Here is a 17,346-nt window from a genome sequence, read left to right on the forward strand (position 1 = left end):
ACACTATTTGTTGAAGATGAGAATGGATGTGTAAAGAGGAAGAAAAAGGAGTACATAATAAACACAAAGAAATTAACTGGGCCAAGAAAAGAAAATTTACCAAGGAAAGAGAAAAGACATTAAGGAGATCAGTTAAGTGAAGCAATGTGCAGAAAGGCCTAATACACCTAGATCACAGGGCGGGGAAAAACTCTAAGAGTAACAGAGAAATACAGGGCTTACACAAAAGCCATAAATATTATTTCCTAAAGACTACAAGTAACTATACAATAAAGTTCGCAAGGGTAGTAAAAATCTAAGTTGAGTAAAGGTGTTTTACTCTTAAGGTGTTTAGTTGTTCTACTGCCTGCAATATATCCCTTTCAATAATACACATTGAAAGAAAAATATGCATGTTGGAAATGAGACACTCCTGTAAACTCACACATCTGAAATGAAAATTTTTAACTGTTTTCATAGTTTTGAGGTCTGATATATGATAAACTGAACATACTTAAAATGTACAATTTAATGAATTTTGATCTATGTATACACCTGTGAAACCAAACATCACAATCAAAATAAGGTATATACTGTACATACTCATCACCCCCCAAAAGTATCCTTGTTCCCTTTTATGATCCATCCCTCCTTTACTTTATCCCAGGCAACCACTGAGTTGTTTTCTGTCATCATAGATCAGTCTGCATTTTCTAAAATTCTATGTCTGTGTGTGTGTGTCTCTCTCTCTCTCTCTCACACACACACACACACACTTTTTTGTGTGGCTTCTTTCAATCAGCATAATTATTCTGAGATTCATGCATTTTCCTACATGTATCAATAGTTCTTTCCTTTTTATCCATTCTATGGATATACCATAATTTGTTCATCCATTCACCTGCTGATGGACGTTTGGATTGTTTCTAGCTTTTGGCTATAACAAATGAAGCTGCCATGATCTGTGTATGTCTTTGTGTGGAAATACACTTTCATTTCTTTTAAGTAAACACCTAGGAGTGGAATGACTGACTGGATCATTTGGTAGGTATAGGCTTAACATTTTTAAGATACTGTTCAAGTGTTTTCCAAAGAGTTCCAATTTATCTCCATCCTCACCAACACTGGGTAAAGCAAGTCTTTTTAATTTCAATCATTCTGATGGGTGTACAGTGGTAATTCATTGTGGCTTTAATTTGTATAAAATAAAAATTTTTTAAGAAATTTTTAAAAAGCATTCACTTGGACCCACAAAATACATCAAAATAGAAAAAAATAAAGATAACATTGACAAAATTAAAACAAATTTTAAAACCCTCAAATACAGAATTTTTTTCACAATGAAAGTGCCAACTAAAATATACAGATATGTGGATTATTTACCCCTGCTTCGGGTCCTGCTTCTGCTTCTAGTCCTGCTTCTATCTCTATCCCTGTCACGAAGCCTCTCTTTACTCCAACTTCGACTCCGACTCCTGCTGTAACTGCGACTTCGCCCTCGTCTTCTATTGTACCGGTCTCTGTATGAATCTCTTCGAGGAGGGTTTCGATCATAATCTCTTTTGCGAGAACGATCATCTTTTTTCCTCTCATCACGACTTCTAAAGAAATATATGATCACTTTTATGAAAATATTTAAGTGGATACAGGAAAAACTCCAATTAAAGGCAAAAGTTCTATTTTATTCTTGTACCACCATGATTCTTTATCCCACCATCAGAATACAAACATAGGAAACTCAAAAAACTGAAAACCTGAACATGACCTGCTAAAGTACTCTAAAACCCCTAAGGAAAAAAAGAACTCTTTTGACGTCTTCATTTTATACACAAATGCATCTATACATTAAGGGATCTGTACATATGTCCTGTAGTATATATTGTCTTGTACACAGTCTCATACTTATAGGCATATATTACATGCACTGCACTCTAAATGCTTTTGAAGCCTTAATGGGAAAAATAATGTATTTACTCTAAAGGGAAACTTTGGGCAAAAAAGGTCTCACATTAAGACTTCACTGGAATTTGCAGTTAGGAATAAAAATAATAACAATAACAAACATATGCTGAGCACTGTTCTAAATCTCACTTCCAGGACCAACAAATCTCACCTAGATATTCTTGGTAGAAAAGGAGTGAGTTATCACTTTCCTAGACCAATAAAAGAGTAGATATTACTTACCCCTATGTAAAAGAAAATCAAGTCTAAATATTCATATAAAATAAAAGCAATGTCTAAACATTGAACATGGTTCAAAGAATCAATCACCTATTTTCTCTGTATCGGGAGCTTGACTGAGGAGGACTGTGATTTAGCCTTCTAGAAAACTTCTTCTCTCGTTCTTCCTCTTTTGTGATCTGATACACAAAGAAAAATGTGTGCAAGTTTAACAACAGTTATTCCTTGCCATGTTACTGTTTCAATGACTTAACTGATATTAAAATATGAGCAATAGAGTCTTCTTGTGAAAGCATTAAACAAAATAAATTTGTCTTCTAAGTACAATCATTTAATTTAACAATAAAAGACAGGCTTGCTGAAAGTTAAAGTGAATGGTAAAGAAATTCATAAATGCTTATCTTAGATAACAGTAGCAAGAAAAACATTTTAAGCAAGTGTCCTTATTTTACACATCATTAATGGAAAGCCAATTTTATTCCTTCTTTCAAAAGTCCATTCAAGTTTTGGTTTCATGGATTGGATCTGGCACCAAACACATTAGGGACTAAAGGAGAATGCATTAGAATTAACCAAGTCATAGAAAAAGAAAACATTTGAGAAAAAAATACCTGTGAAAATAAACAAACAGTTCTCTAGTTTCTCACAGCAGTATGACAGCTATACATTCCTCTTTCCTACAATTCATATTATATAATTAATATAATGCAGCCCTGAAAAACATTCCCTTGATCAGTGCTACTTTCTCTAGACCAGCTTTCCATGCTGCCCAAAAAACTGGTTCCACAGGACATTAAGAGGTGTTATTAGAGAAAAAAGGATTCAGAGGATAAACAAATTCAGAAAATATTGAACATGAGCTTCTGTAAATATGATACGGCTCAAGATTTTGCATGTTTAATAAAAACCCTAAGATATTCTTATGCACATAGTCTACAGATAGCATAAATATGTCCCAGTTTATGCCAGCTGTTTCAGCATTCCTTTGGGTAAAAGCCTCTCACTGTCAAGTGTCTCACACTGGATGATAAATTAAATGGAAATCCTATCAACAGACCAAACTCTGAGAAATAATACTTAAAAGCCTTCTTTTAACAGTTTGCCTTTTTCTTTCTTGTAAGTACTTTTTTTGTTCTACTCTTCCTATCCATTTCAACCTTCCCCCTGCAAAAACAAAACAAAACAAAAAACCCTCCTGATGCATTTTTTCCCTTCAGTTTGCTTCCATGCACTCTTGTAAATAAGTTAGGTTGACAGACTGTCACATTCCATGGTACCTGCCCAACTGCGAACTTTCACAACACCCACAGCATTTAAAGTCCAGACTGCCATCTAACATTTCGGTTCTGAAAGATGAGGGATAAATATCCTTCACAACTGCTCAAGACAACTGTGGTGAAATATTATTATATCAACAGATGTAAGACTAAGGCTTACTGCTTCTCAAACAAAGAGCCCATGATTTACTCAAGATTTCCATGAATTAAAATATAATTTGCAATTATCTGGAAAAAATTCTGGAACCAATCCAGACTTCCATCAATGGGTAAAATTTAAATAAATTATTGTATATCTCTATGTTGCATAAGCAGTTGCCAAGACAATATCCACTATCCCATTCTTCCTTACTAACAGACCCCCTATACCGTTAGGTACAAAACATGCAGTTATAAAATTATTTCTGGTCTTCCTCTGAAGACAGAAGTGATGGGGGTGTCTTATGTATATGTGCATGTAACTATATATATATATATATATATATATATATATATATATATACACACATATATACATATATACATGTGTGCAAATATGTTCAGATATACAGAGACAAAAATACATTTGAGAATTATATAATACATATGTAAATACATATGTAAATTACAATACATATCATACATACATAAATATTATTATATAACACATATGTAAATATAATGAACATATATTACTTATATAATCTGGAAAAAAACAGAGTATCAGGTGAAAAAAAACCAAAGGCCACAACCACACCCACCACACAACAATGTCTCAACAATAATAGCAACTATCATTTACTGAGAACCTACTTTGCGCCACACACTCTGCCAAGTGCTTCACAGACCTTATTTTACTATTCCTCACAACAGCCCTATAATATTTCCATTTCACGGCTGAGTAAACTAAGGGTTAGAAAAGTAATAATTTCAAGGTCACAAAACGGTGGTAAAATTTTTTTTTAATTAATTTATTTTATTTATTTTTATCTTTGGCTGCATTGGGTCTTTGTTGCTGTGCACAGGCTTTTCTCTAGTTGCGGTGAGCAGGGGCTACTCTTCGTTGCAGTGCGCAGGCTTCTCATTGGCTGGCTTCTCTTGTTGCAAAGCACGGGCTTTAGGCGTGCGGGCTTCAGCAGTGTGGCACTCAGGCTCAAGTTGTGGCTCGTGGGCTCTAGAGCGCAGGCTCAGTAGTTGTGGCACACGGGCTTCATTGCTCCGCGGCATGTGGGATCCTCCCGGACCAGGGCTTGAACCAATGTCCCCTGCATTGGCAGGCGGACTCTCAACCACTGCGCCACCAGGGAAGCCCCAAACGGTGGTAAAAATTTAACCAAGATTTGTTTGACCTAAAACTAGGCTAACCATGGATATATTATATTAATAGCTTAATTGTCAACGATTATTTTTGTTAAAATTACAATCTTTAAACATCAAACTGAGGAAATTTGAACTATTATATGATTATTAAACAAGAGGGTAATCTTGTATGAAAGGTAAACACCTCTTAAAGTATGAAGTCATTTACATTGCCCTATGAAGGTCCTTTTATTTGACTACCTTAAAAATAGTCCCCTACAGGGCTTCCCTGGTGGCGCAGTGGTTAAGAATCTGCCTGCCAATGCAGGGGACACGGGTTCGAGCCCTGGTCTGGGAAGATCCCACATGCCGTGGAGCAACTAAGCCCGTGTGCCACAACTACTGAAGCATGGGCACCGCAATAAGAGAAGCCACTGCAATGAGAAGCCCGTGCACTGCAACGAAGAGCAGCCCCCGCTCACCACAACTAGAGAATGCCCGTGTGCAACAAGGAAGACCCAACACAGCCAAAAATAAATAATAAATAAATAAATCTATTAAAGAAAAAAAGTCCCCTACAAAATGCATGTAGGCAGAAGCAAACAGATCTACTGACAATCTAACTATTTTCATAGAACACAGATAATAAGAGTCCATACCTATAAATACTGTGCAGAGAAGAGTTAAAAGCACTCCTGAGACTTATCTTTAGAAAGACCTGCTGATAAGGTAAGCCCTTAGCTGGCATCTGCAAACAACAATTTCTGGAAGGTTCACATCATTCCCTGATAACAATAGCTCACTATGCCTAAACTGTCTGGATAAACAATATGGTCTATGCTGAACATCTGCTTTCCTCCTCAGAGTCTGGAATTTTGGTACATATGAGGCTGAAGATGCCTACGTAACCAGCGCTAAATAAAAACCCTGGGCACTGTGTTTCTAATGAGCGTCCCTGGTTCACACATGTTGTCACTACTTGTTAAGTGCATCTTCTTTGACTCCGCTGGAAGAAACCTCTGGAAATCTGTTCCTGTTTTTCCCCAGATTTTGCACCATATACTTTTTTCCCTTTGCTGATTTTGCTTTGTATCCTTTCACTGTAAGAAATCATAGCCATGAGTATGACTATATGCTCTGAGTTCTGTGAGTACTCCTAGTGAAATAATCAAACCTGGAGGTGGTCTTGAGGACTCCCAACACAGATAAAAATAAATAAAACTAAAAATAAATTTAAAAAAAAAACTCAGTTTAATCACTCCAAATATGTTTTTAAAGAACATGTAAAGTTTAACACAAATTCTTACCTCTTCTTTTTTTATATCTTTTTCTTGGTGCTGAAAAAATTCTACCTTTAAGCTTCCTGATGATGGCTGCTCTGGAGGAGGTAGATAACTCTTTGTATTCACAGCATCAAAAAGTTTTTCCACAAATATCTGTGTCTCTAAAAATAAAACCAAAACCAGCATAGATTAAAAAACATTTGCTAAGATATTTATTCTCTACTTCTCCACATCAGTATGATGAAATATGCCTTGATTTTTTATAAATCTAAAAATTATACTAAGACCAACAGCTTCCCAACCAGTGTGCTATGGCACAAGTCCCATGGTAATACTGATCCATTCAATTCTCAGGATGCTGAGGGCTAGAATGGCTAGAGCCTCTGGGTCAGTCGCTCCCAGCCATCACTAGTCTCCATGTATCCTGCCTAGTGTGCCAAACAGAAATATTATCATTACCTAAATGCTGGCAAGGTGAAAAAATTTGAGAAGCACTGTGCTAGACAACATCCAAAGTAGGTTCCTAAGCAGTACTATCTTTCAGTCATTTTCTTAATCTCTTAAGAAAAAAATAACAGCATTCTTTAAGGATAAGCATATGGATGTTAATGAAAGAAAAGATTTCCATTATAAATAAGCTATGGATATAATCAATAATAATACTATTTGTTCAACTTTGTTACAGTTAGCGAGTCTGTCTCTTAGTGAATTCCTTTAACACTCTCTGAATCTTATTTTAAATAACTTTTTAAATTAGTATTTTTAAACCAAAGATCTTACCTTTTTGAAGAAATACATCCAGTTGATCAATACATAACGCCTTTAATTCTTTTTCACTTTTGTCTTTCTTTACCAAAGCGAGAACATATTTTGCCAGGGCTGATGGATCTGCATCACAGCTGAAGAAAAAAGCAATGTTGAAGGAAATTTAACCATAAAAAATTGAACATTCTACGAATTCCAGTTACAAACTAATAGCATGATAGTTAAATGAGTTAATATATGTAAAAAAGCATCTGGTTCATAGAAAGCAATGAAGAAATATAAGTTTCTCTCCCTTATCTTAATATGCTTTACATGGTATATGTAGTCATCATTCAGTATTCTGCCAAATACACACTAATACATGTATTAAAGATTCAGTAGGCTCTATTATTAAAAAAAGAAGTTATAACAAATTATAAACAACACCAAAGCATCAAAAACTAATAATTAGTGTGGTACCAATAAAAATACCAAGAGGCGGGCTTCCCTGGTGGCACAGTGGTTGAGAGTCCGCCTGCTGATGCAGAGGACACGGATGTGCGCCCCGATCCGGGAAGATCCCACATGCCGCGGAGCAGCTGGGCCCATGAGCCATGGCCGCTGAGCCTGTGCGTCCGGAGCCTGTGCTCCACAACGGGAGAGGCCACACAGTGAGAGGCCCGCATACCGCAAAAAAAAAAAAACATACCAAGAGGCTATTCTCCCCCAGAACAAGGTAAATAATGGTCAGAAAAACCCTGAAAAAGAGGACAATAAAGGGAAACTTGAAAACATACCACACAATACAGAATTTTAACGAAAGAAAAGCAAGTTTAGAAATAGACCCAAATATATATAGAAACATAAATTTTATAAAGGTGACATCCAAGTCAAGGAAGAAGGGATGAACTACAAAATAAATGGTACTGAGAAAACTTGGCAGCTGTCTTTCTAAAAAATTAAGTTGGACCCATAACTTATTCCATATACCACAGTAAAAACATGAAACCATTAAAGTATTAGAAGAAAACAAGAAAAAGTTATTTTACAACTCTGGAGTAATGAAGACCTTTTGAATTATGAGAGAAAATCCATATATTGCACAAGAGTAATTTGATTATACAAAAGCAAAAACTTAAGAATGTAAAAAAGACTTAAAAGTCAAATGAAATACTAAACAGAAAAAGAAATAAAAATGATTCTTAAATATGAGTAAAAATATAACATCATCCATAAGATAAATTCAAACTTAAGCTATACTGAAATATCATTTTTCTGTTATAAAGTTGATAAAATCTAAATATATGGAAACATATTCTGGAGGCAAGACAGAAACAATCAGTTTTCATACATTATTGCTGCTGAAAGTAAACTGGTAGCTCCTAGGGTATGGCAGTAAAAAGATCACAAATACAACTGACCCAGCAATTCTACTTCAATGAATTAACTTTACAGATATACTTACATGTTCAAAATGATATGTGTACAAGTCATTCAGTGTCACACTGATTGTAAAATCAAAAATCTGCAACTGTCCATTTACAGAGGACTGGAAAAAGAAAGTATACTAAATCTACACAAGGGAATGGGATACAGCAAAAGGACAAAAAAGAATGAGGAAGTTTTCATATCATGGAGAAATTTTCCTATCAATTTGTTAAGTTTAAAAAGCGAGATAGAGAAAAAACTTGTATAGTGTATTACCATTTGTGTGGGAAGAAAAGGAGATTATATATTTGGGTTGGCTTATGTCTGAATAATGAATAGCTATACGTATAAACAAGTAACTATGGTTATTTGTTGATGGGGGTAGGGAGTAGGAAGTGAAAAAGAAACAGGGTCAGGAGGGAAGAGGGAAAGTTTTTGATGCCCAAACCATGCCCATCCAATTGCTAAAAAGCAGATAATTGTTTTTCAACTAAGCTAAAGTTGCTACCTATTTAATTAAAGATCATTTTACAAGTTATGGTAAATAATAATAAAATAATAGCAATAGCTAAGCACTAACATTTACTGAACCCTCATTTGCGCCATGAACAGTGCTCCACACTTTACATTCTATATTTAGTTCTCATTTTACTGATGAAACTGAGGCTCAGGAAAAAGTTAAGCAAACTGCCCAAGACTACATGTAAATTAGTAACAGAACCAAGATTTAAACCTAAATTTCTTACTCTAAAGTCTGCTTTCTTAACCACTACACCAAATTGCTTCTTACAACGAGCTACCCAAAAACCAGACCTCCAATTTACTTACTGCTACAAACATCTAGTTACAGCCACCAACTCCCTATCCATCCTAGTAAAAGCCCCCTACAATACCTCCCTTAGTTGCTGTCCAAGGCACAGTTCCTCTAATTTACTTCCTCCTGTACTCTCCCCTCAGAGTCCACTATTTCAAACAACCTCTAAATTCCTCAGCCACGTTTGCCTCACTTTCTTTCTACTCTTCTTCTATGCCACCAACTTGGCAAAATCCCAAGTTAGAATCCACCCCCAGCTTAGATTTAACTTCCTAGCTTCTTAGTTTCATGCCAGTAACATAAATAATGCTCAGTAAATTAAATTTTCAAAGGATACTGATGACACAAAAAGACTTACCAATTACAGTTTTTAAAAAAAGACAAATACATTAGGGAATTACAGTAGGGAGAGATGACTACAAATGAGGGGGAGAGATAGGATAACCTAATAGTTCATTTGAGGAAAAACAGATACATACATGATACATGACATCCTTCAATTCATTTTTATCGCTCTTTATTGTAACAACTATTAGCAATTTTAACTCTAACAATACTAAACACAAAATAGAAATTCCACATGTTCTACCAAAAGTTCAAATGCTAGAATATTAATAAGGAACTTATACACATTAAAGCTAGAAAATACTTTAATACATATACCAAAAAGTCTTAATTCCTGTACATATCTGGAATGTAACCGTTTTACAGAATTATAGCAGTAACATGTCACTGAATCAAAAAGTACATCTTAAAGACACTGGACAGCTTTGGCTGCACAGTAGAAACACCTATGGAAAATCTGACTGCAAGTGAATCAACAGGTCTAATACAACCATCTGCATTTTGCTTTGTTTGTTTTATAAGAGCTGTACAGATAAGTATGATACAGTATCAGAGTTGAGAATTACTCTATTAAGGAACTAGTACAGCATTTATCATATAATGTTAAGACTCCTTAGTGTACATCTTTGTGGTGACTGTGACTTCAAACTCTTCAATCTTCCCTTCAAAAGGCAGAGCCCAATTCCCCATTCTTTGCCTTGCTTCTAAACAAACAGAATACGGCAGAAGTGATGGTGTCTGATGTTTATGGTCAGACACCATCTAGGTCATTTGCAATTATATATATATTCTAGAGAAATCAGCTGCTATGTTTCAAGGACACTCAAGCAGCCTTACAGAGAGCACCATGTGGCTATGAAATGAGGGTTCCAGGGAGGACTAAGGTCTCTTGCCAAGAACCATACATGAATGAACATGGAAGCCGATTCTACAGACCCAGTGGAACCTTGAAACAACTGCAGCACTGACCAAAAGCTTGACCACAACCTCATGAAAGACTCAGAGCCAGAAATACCTAGCTAACCTGCTCCAAATTTCTGACCCACAGGAATGATATATGTCATGAGATGATAAATGTCTGCTGTGCTACTAAGTTAAGTTTCAGGGTAATCTGTTAGTAATTATATATCAACTTTTCTCATAGATCTATTTCCATTTATTTACAAAGACTTGAAGTGGGTTATAACCTAAACAGAAAAAAAAAATCATTTCAATGGTACATGAGATTTTTAAACACTTTCTCTTTGAAATTTATTTCAATATATTTATTTATACCAACAATTTTTTAAATGCAGACAAAGTGATTTGTGGTAAGTTAATTTTTTCATGTTTATCACAATGAGCATTATTAAATAATGCTAATATTAATAATGCTAATGTTAATATTGTGCATTAATATTAAATGCACAATATTAAAGATAATATTCATGTTGGTAATTTTGTGAGAAAAATTTTAGAGCCTGCTTTTCACTTAATTGCTAGTGAAGATGATGATATGACTCCAGAGACAATGGGCCATGAATTTTCCCATTTTTCTGAAACACCAATTAAACAAGGAATTTCCTTTAGCAAAAAGTCCACAGATAAGGATATAGGAAAGAGCTGGACAACGAATTCAAAGAAACTGGAGAGGCTGGGGTCAGCCTCTGTGATGAAATAAGCATGAAAAAATGGGACAATAACCTCATGATGTATCTACAGATACGCTTATATCTGGCAATCTGGTAACACTGCATGAGAGACCATGAAACAGTACTTTCTCATGTTAGGTAACCTGAATAAGCACAATCAACTAAACATTAACCTAACTAGACACCAAGCTGAACATACTTCAGTTTACTGGAAATCACTGTGATACATAATACTATCACTGTGTTATACAGTTTTATTGCAACTGTTAATGAACAAATTCAGAATCTCTACATTGAGTCCAAATGCTATAGTCTGATTGAGTATTGGCTTGATTGTTGTAGTGAATTTTCAACTTAATAACAGCCTTTCTAATAACTGTCACTTTACATTTCTCTTAGCTAAACACCAAATCTATTCCATTCCCTCCATTATTTTTTAAACAGGACACTTTAAAAGTGAATTAAAATGTTAGCAGCTAAAACTGTGGAGAAAGACTTTTGCGATTTTTAAAAAATTATTGTGGCCTAGAATACAGTTTTATAAAACAGCAAGATAAACTCCTGAACAATCTCTGCTCAACATCTTCTATTAGAAGCAATTCAAACCAAATCAAGAACCAAAAAAAAGCCACAACAATCATAATGAATTAACTACCATACAAAAAAATGTTAAATACTTAAAATAGTCTGAAAGGTAGATTACTTTCTAAAATTTGTTAGACTGCAAATTACATAGTAGAAGCAAGGTTTACAATTTCACATTTAACAACAAAACAGGTAAATATGCATTTGGGAGGTAATTTTTCTTAAGTCCTATAGGAAGCCACTTCATTTTTATTTTAATAACTTTTGAAAACAAAAAAGGTATGTAGTTACAAATTATAGCTAAGTAAAAAATAATTTGAACCACAGAAGTTTAATAATATACCAAAATGTTATGGATCAGGGACAAAAGGCAAACTGTGTGTTCTCTTTTCTATTTATCTTAATTAAAAGTACCAATGCTACTTCATCTGAACATCTAGCAATAATAACCTGCTATGCAAAATTAATGAAGTAAAAAAGTTTAAATTACTGAATCAAAAGAAAACTATATTCTGATAGTAAGGGGTTACTTTTAAAAACTGTCTCCATGGTAAGCAAGATTGTTCACGAGGTACTTTACTATACCAGTTGGTACTGCTGATGATAGGTTTGTGATTTGAACGACACATTATCTTGTCAAAGCTAGTCTTTACCCTCTGCTACACTGCCAGCATTCTAGAAACATGTGAAAGAAAAGTGGGGCTGAAATCTTCTTTCAGATCAGGGAAACAGAAAAAAAGAATCAGATTTTGAAAATGTTAAGGACAAAGAAAATACTGAAACAGTGACAAACTTCACTCTTACCTTAGAAAACAGGCTGAATTCCCACTAAGTCTGTTCCATAAGTACTTCTAAGCCCAGCAAAAATATAATCTGCCAATAAAGTACAATTCTGACCACAGAGTGCTCCAACTTCAATTACCCTTCTGTGTGTGTGTTGGGGGTAGGAGGGTGGGAGCAGTGAGGGCATAGAAGGAGGGGAGCAGGGAAAACACAACAAAAACCAGAAACTACAAAATAAAGAAGACATGGCTTACCAATAGCACTGGGGAAGGTGGGGTGAAGGGGAAGCAACTAAGTATTTCAACTTACAAAAGTCAAATGAGATAAAGCATTGAAATGGAGGAAAATCATAACCAGAGAGGAAACAGTGCAGCTCTCCCATGCAGTAGGGAGTGCCACTGCTTTCACTTCTAGGTGCCACCTTTTATAAATATATAAACAAAGTCAAACATTCTTAGAAAATGACCAGAATGGTAAATGGGTATCATTATCAGATAACTTGCTAGGGATTCTTGTGTAGCCAGACAATACACACACAGAAGGCATTCTCATATAAACAAGTGCTCCGAAGAGAAAAAAATGCCAGGTAATGGGATAAACTATAGAAGAAGAGGAATGAAGGGAAAAAAAGAGGAAGAAAGAAAACGGAGGGAGGAGAAGGAATGAATGAGGAGATCCTAGATAAGATTATCAGGTAAGGATATTTAAACAGGGTCAGAATTTAAATAGGGAACAGAATGTAGTGCAAGCAAGCTTTTTGGCTTTCTGGAAAAAGGTCAGCCCAGGCAGAGGGAACCAACAGAAAAGGGCTGACGTGGGTATCTACTGATACTTGACTCATGAGGGATAGGAGACCAGTGTTCCATTCCATCCAAATGTGTCATGCACATTTGGATTTCTAATCTCTCACCTTTGTTAAGGATTTAAAATTTACATCAGATCACTATGAAGTCATTCAAACCAATGATTTTAAAGGCTTAAAAATAAAATTTTATCAATCTCTGAATATATTCAGTTAAGGATACAACTAATAATAATGCCCCTGAAAAGCATGGGTGAATATCTAAGAGGGTCTTTCTCCTCCAGCTGTATCTGGGAAGGAGAGCACATGCACTAAATAAGTTAGAAAAGCCAAAGCAATGCAGAAAATCAAATGTTTTAATAAAATCTCCCAAAAGAACTTAATTTTCTTAAGAAAGACTTCAAAAAACATGAATCAAATAACTGAGACACTTTGCTGTACAGCAGAGATCAGCACAACACTGTAAATCAACTATACCTCAATTAAAAAAAGAATCACCCCTAGATATAAAGGTTCTAATTAATCTTCCTAACACACTCATCATATTAGTTTTTACTTTTTAATTTAGTACTTTCAAAATAGTAATGAGACAGTGAAGCAAAAAACAAAAAGCTAACACACCAGTACAATATTTCAAAAAGAAGTTTGTTTTGTTTTGCCCAAGTTTTTTGGAGGCTTTAGAAATTCAGTGGAAGATAACTGATGAAATTTTACCCAAGCTTCCATTTTCAGTAATCTTGAGAAGGAGGAGCTGGAGGTGGCAGTGGGAATTAAAAATTAAATTTAAATATGTTAACTCAGTCACTTTAGAACACGGATATACACCCACGTCTGTTCCTACCAAATTTTCACTTTATATTCAAGAAAAATATCTAATTTACATCAAAGTCATGCAATTATATTCTGTACACAGAATTACTCTTTTAAAAACCCAAATTCCATTGCAACAAACATACTATATACATTGAAAAATTCAATTACCATAGTTTATTATACAGTTTCATCCAATTCAAAAAAAGAGTAAAACATAGATTATTTGTATGTAGTAATTAGTTACAGCAAAGGTTACTCATAAAGAATTATTACATACCCACTTTATTCTACAAAATAAAATGACCACCACAAAATAAGCATATGTAAACATGATACATCCATGAGCATCACATGAACCACTTAGCACTGCACAAACTTAGTACAAAACATGTAATTATAATGCTGAATACTATTCAGTTAGTTCCTTCATTCCCTTATATTACCCCCAAGAAATGGCAGGAATTCCTCCTTACCTTGAGAGCAGTGGTTCTCAAACTTTTTGGTCTCAGAATCTTTTTACACTTTAAAAATGACAGAGGACCCAGAAAAGCTTTTATTTAAAAGCCAGTATTTACCATATTAAAATTTAAAAATGAGAAAATTATTTAGTTTAAAATAACTAAATAAATCCATTATGATTTAACTATAAATACCTGGGGTTGGGGGACAGGAGGAGTAATCAAAAGGAGGAACTTATTGATATAAATAAATGGGAAGTCCAAGAGTAGGACTGACTTTAGGCAGAGCTGGATCCAGGAGTTCAAATGATGTTACCAGGACACTCCCTTTCTATTCTGCTTTCCTTTGAACTTGCATTATTTTGAGGCAGGCACACGTGGCAACAAAAATAGCCCTGAGCAGTTCTGGGCTTACATTATTCTGACAGCTAGTGAAGCCAGAGAAAATAGCCTCCCCTCTCTCCCAGAGCATCATATTGGTCCTTGAAAATGACTGACCTTCTCCAGTTTGAGCTATACCCCCACTGCAATGCAGGGATGGGCAGAGCTCGATAACTAATAGCCTCACCTGAAACTAAACACAGGAATCCCCTGCTTTTCAAAAGTTTGCTTTATGCCCCTTTGTGAAGCTTTTACAGAAGACCTACATTGGTAACTACTAACCACAAGAAATTCAGAAAGAATTTTCACTTTCATGAGAAAAGGTGAAAAACATAAATAGTGTCCAGCATTTGTTTTGCAGCAAGTTGTATAGAGGTAGCCCGTATCATAAGCAGCCAGAGTGGCACTGCCCAGATCCTTCCCCAAGAACTACACTGGGCATCTCAGCATCAAGCTGCCATAGCAGCTTGAACTGTGTCTGTTCAGAACTGTGTCTGTGAGCAGCTATGTTTTATCTCAATTTATTTTGTGCATCCATTGACAAGATGTGTCCTAAAGTAACTGCTTCTTCACTTTACGCCATTTCAGCTGACAAAAAGTTTCACAGGAACACTCTATTTCAGATATCAGGGGAAACCTGTACCCTATATTTTTTTGTGAATAAAGTTATATTCCCACACCAAAATAAAAGTTTAGTAAGAAGATTGACAACGGTTCTTTTTTTTTGCAAATACTATTAATGTCTGCCTTAAATAATAGACTGATACTTACATCTACTTTTATATTCAATCTGTTGTGATACCCTGTTTTGGTTGAAATATAAAATCTGGCCTCACATAGGTATACAGTTGGGAAAGTGGGGACCTCACAGACTCCATGAAAGGGTCTCAGGAAGCTCTAGGAGTCCTCACACCACATTTGAGAATCGCTGCTTTAGAAGTGATTCAGAAAGTATGTGTTAAGCGTTTAATTCAAAGACAAAGTCAGTCTTCACACTCCCAAAGACCCAATAATCAGACTGTATACTGCTCAGTGCAAAAAGCAGTAGCCCAAAGAGCAAATTGAGCACAGATAGGTGTGGTTATAGAATCATGTCATAGAATTCTCTCTTAAAAGAAAAGCGGAACTGCAGATGAAATGCTGATATGGCAGCCCACAACAAAACTCCATTATTTCTTGTACGTTTTACATTCTAATTCACAGCTGAGGAAGAATCAAATTCTCTGGGAAAGGGCTCTGGGGCTTCCAAAGGCCACCCCTTCAGTTACTTATATGTGGATTCACATTTACCTAGTTACAATACATATTTGAAGCGCTTATTCCCTTCAGTTACTAAGGGACAGGAGAGGTTAGGAAACATTTTCTCTCTTGACCAAGAAGGGGCAGAATTATCCAAAAGAAATAGCACTAAGACTAGAAATGTGAAAAACCTAGTTCTGTCATTCTGTTTTCAACTAAATTCTTACAAACTGTTTCCTCATATATTAAAAAAAAAAAATTCAGGCTAATGCTGTGTGGCTGTATGGTATACTCCTGGGTTTTTTCTAATATTGCCACAACAGTTTTCTAATACTGCTATCAAATCACGCTGAAATTTTTTCATTAAAAAGGTTATACTTTTCACCTCACAAATCTCAGGACTAAAGAAACTAAGCTTCAGTTTCCTTATCTGAGAGAACAGCTGCTCTGCCAAATTAGAAATAATTACAAATAAATATGACTGCAAATAAGAAAGCATTTTATTAACCTGCCAAACACCGGAACAAATGGACCACTAAAGAATGAAATAAAATAAAAATTTGAAGTAATAAGATGCCTATTATTGCCACCCCCTTAGAATAGGTGTTAAAATCTAGCTACTATATTTTAAGCACTATTCCCTTTCAAATCTATGTTGTCTTCTAAGCCAAACTAACAGCTTTTCCTTGAAGCAGTCTGGTATTATTAAAAAAAAAAAAAAAAAAAGCACAGAAATGAACTCCAAAAACCCAGGGGTTTTCAGATTTCTAGTCTGATACCATCTTACTTTATTCATTAGTTACATAATTCTGGGTTAGCATTCTATTTCTCTAGGCTTCAGTTTTCTCATTTTTAAAACAAAGGTGCTGAACCATACAATCTGACAAAGTGGGTCATTTTTTAGGAATAAGATGCAAAGCTTTCATTGTCATTGCACTCCCCTACTCTCATTCCCAGGAACTTTAACTGAACTTAAAAATAATTCAGTATGTAATCTGAAAAAAAATTTTTTTCCTCTAGGTCTTTTTCAAAAGCCATATAATTCCCTTTTCTGAACACTCATGAGCAAAGTTTGAGCCTCTGGGAAGGATAAAGAATAACTAAATTCTACTAGGTAGAAACACTTTACATAATTTTTCTGAATTGCCAGACCTTAAGATCTGCACATATTTCTACCACTGTTCAAATGTTACTACTGGTGTGCTTGTCTGTTTCAGACTAGGTAACTATGTCTACCTTTTCCCTAGAACCAATCACACTGGTTGAGAAGTATCTACTAATTATCACAGTATGTAATAGCATACTAAGTCAGGGGCATATCAACC

The 17,346-nt window shown here is 35.1% G+C and overlaps 1 protein-coding gene across 11 annotated transcripts in view; it reads right to left on the reverse strand.

Moving 5' to 3' along the window:
* RBM26 (RNA binding motif protein 26) overlaps positions 1-17,346 on the reverse strand; it is an 83,725-nt gene that overhangs the window by 50,293 nt on the left and 16,086 nt on the right. For all 11 annotated transcript variants that reach the window (XM_024760438.1, XM_024760437.1, XM_024760436.1 and 8 more), the window contains exons 2-5: positions 6,779-6,897; positions 6,023-6,159; positions 2,251-2,339; positions 1,363-1,580 (exon numbers count right to left, since the gene is read on the reverse strand). In XM_024760438.1, coding sequence (XP_024616206.1) covers positions 1,363-1,580; positions 2,251-2,339; positions 6,023-6,159; positions 6,779-6,897 — 563 coding nt within the window. The remainder of the gene's footprint in view (positions 1-1,362; positions 1,581-2,250; positions 2,340-6,022; positions 6,160-6,778; positions 6,898-17,346) is intronic.

This window comes from Neophocaena asiaeorientalis, unplaced genomic scaffold, assembly GCF_003031525.2.
Source record: "Neophocaena asiaeorientalis asiaeorientalis breed wild unplaced genomic scaffold, Neophocaena_asiaeorientalis_V1.1 scaffold158, whole genome shotgun sequence".
Classification (NCBI taxonomy): Eukaryota; Metazoa; Chordata; class Mammalia; order Artiodactyla; family Phocoenidae; genus Neophocaena; species Neophocaena asiaeorientalis.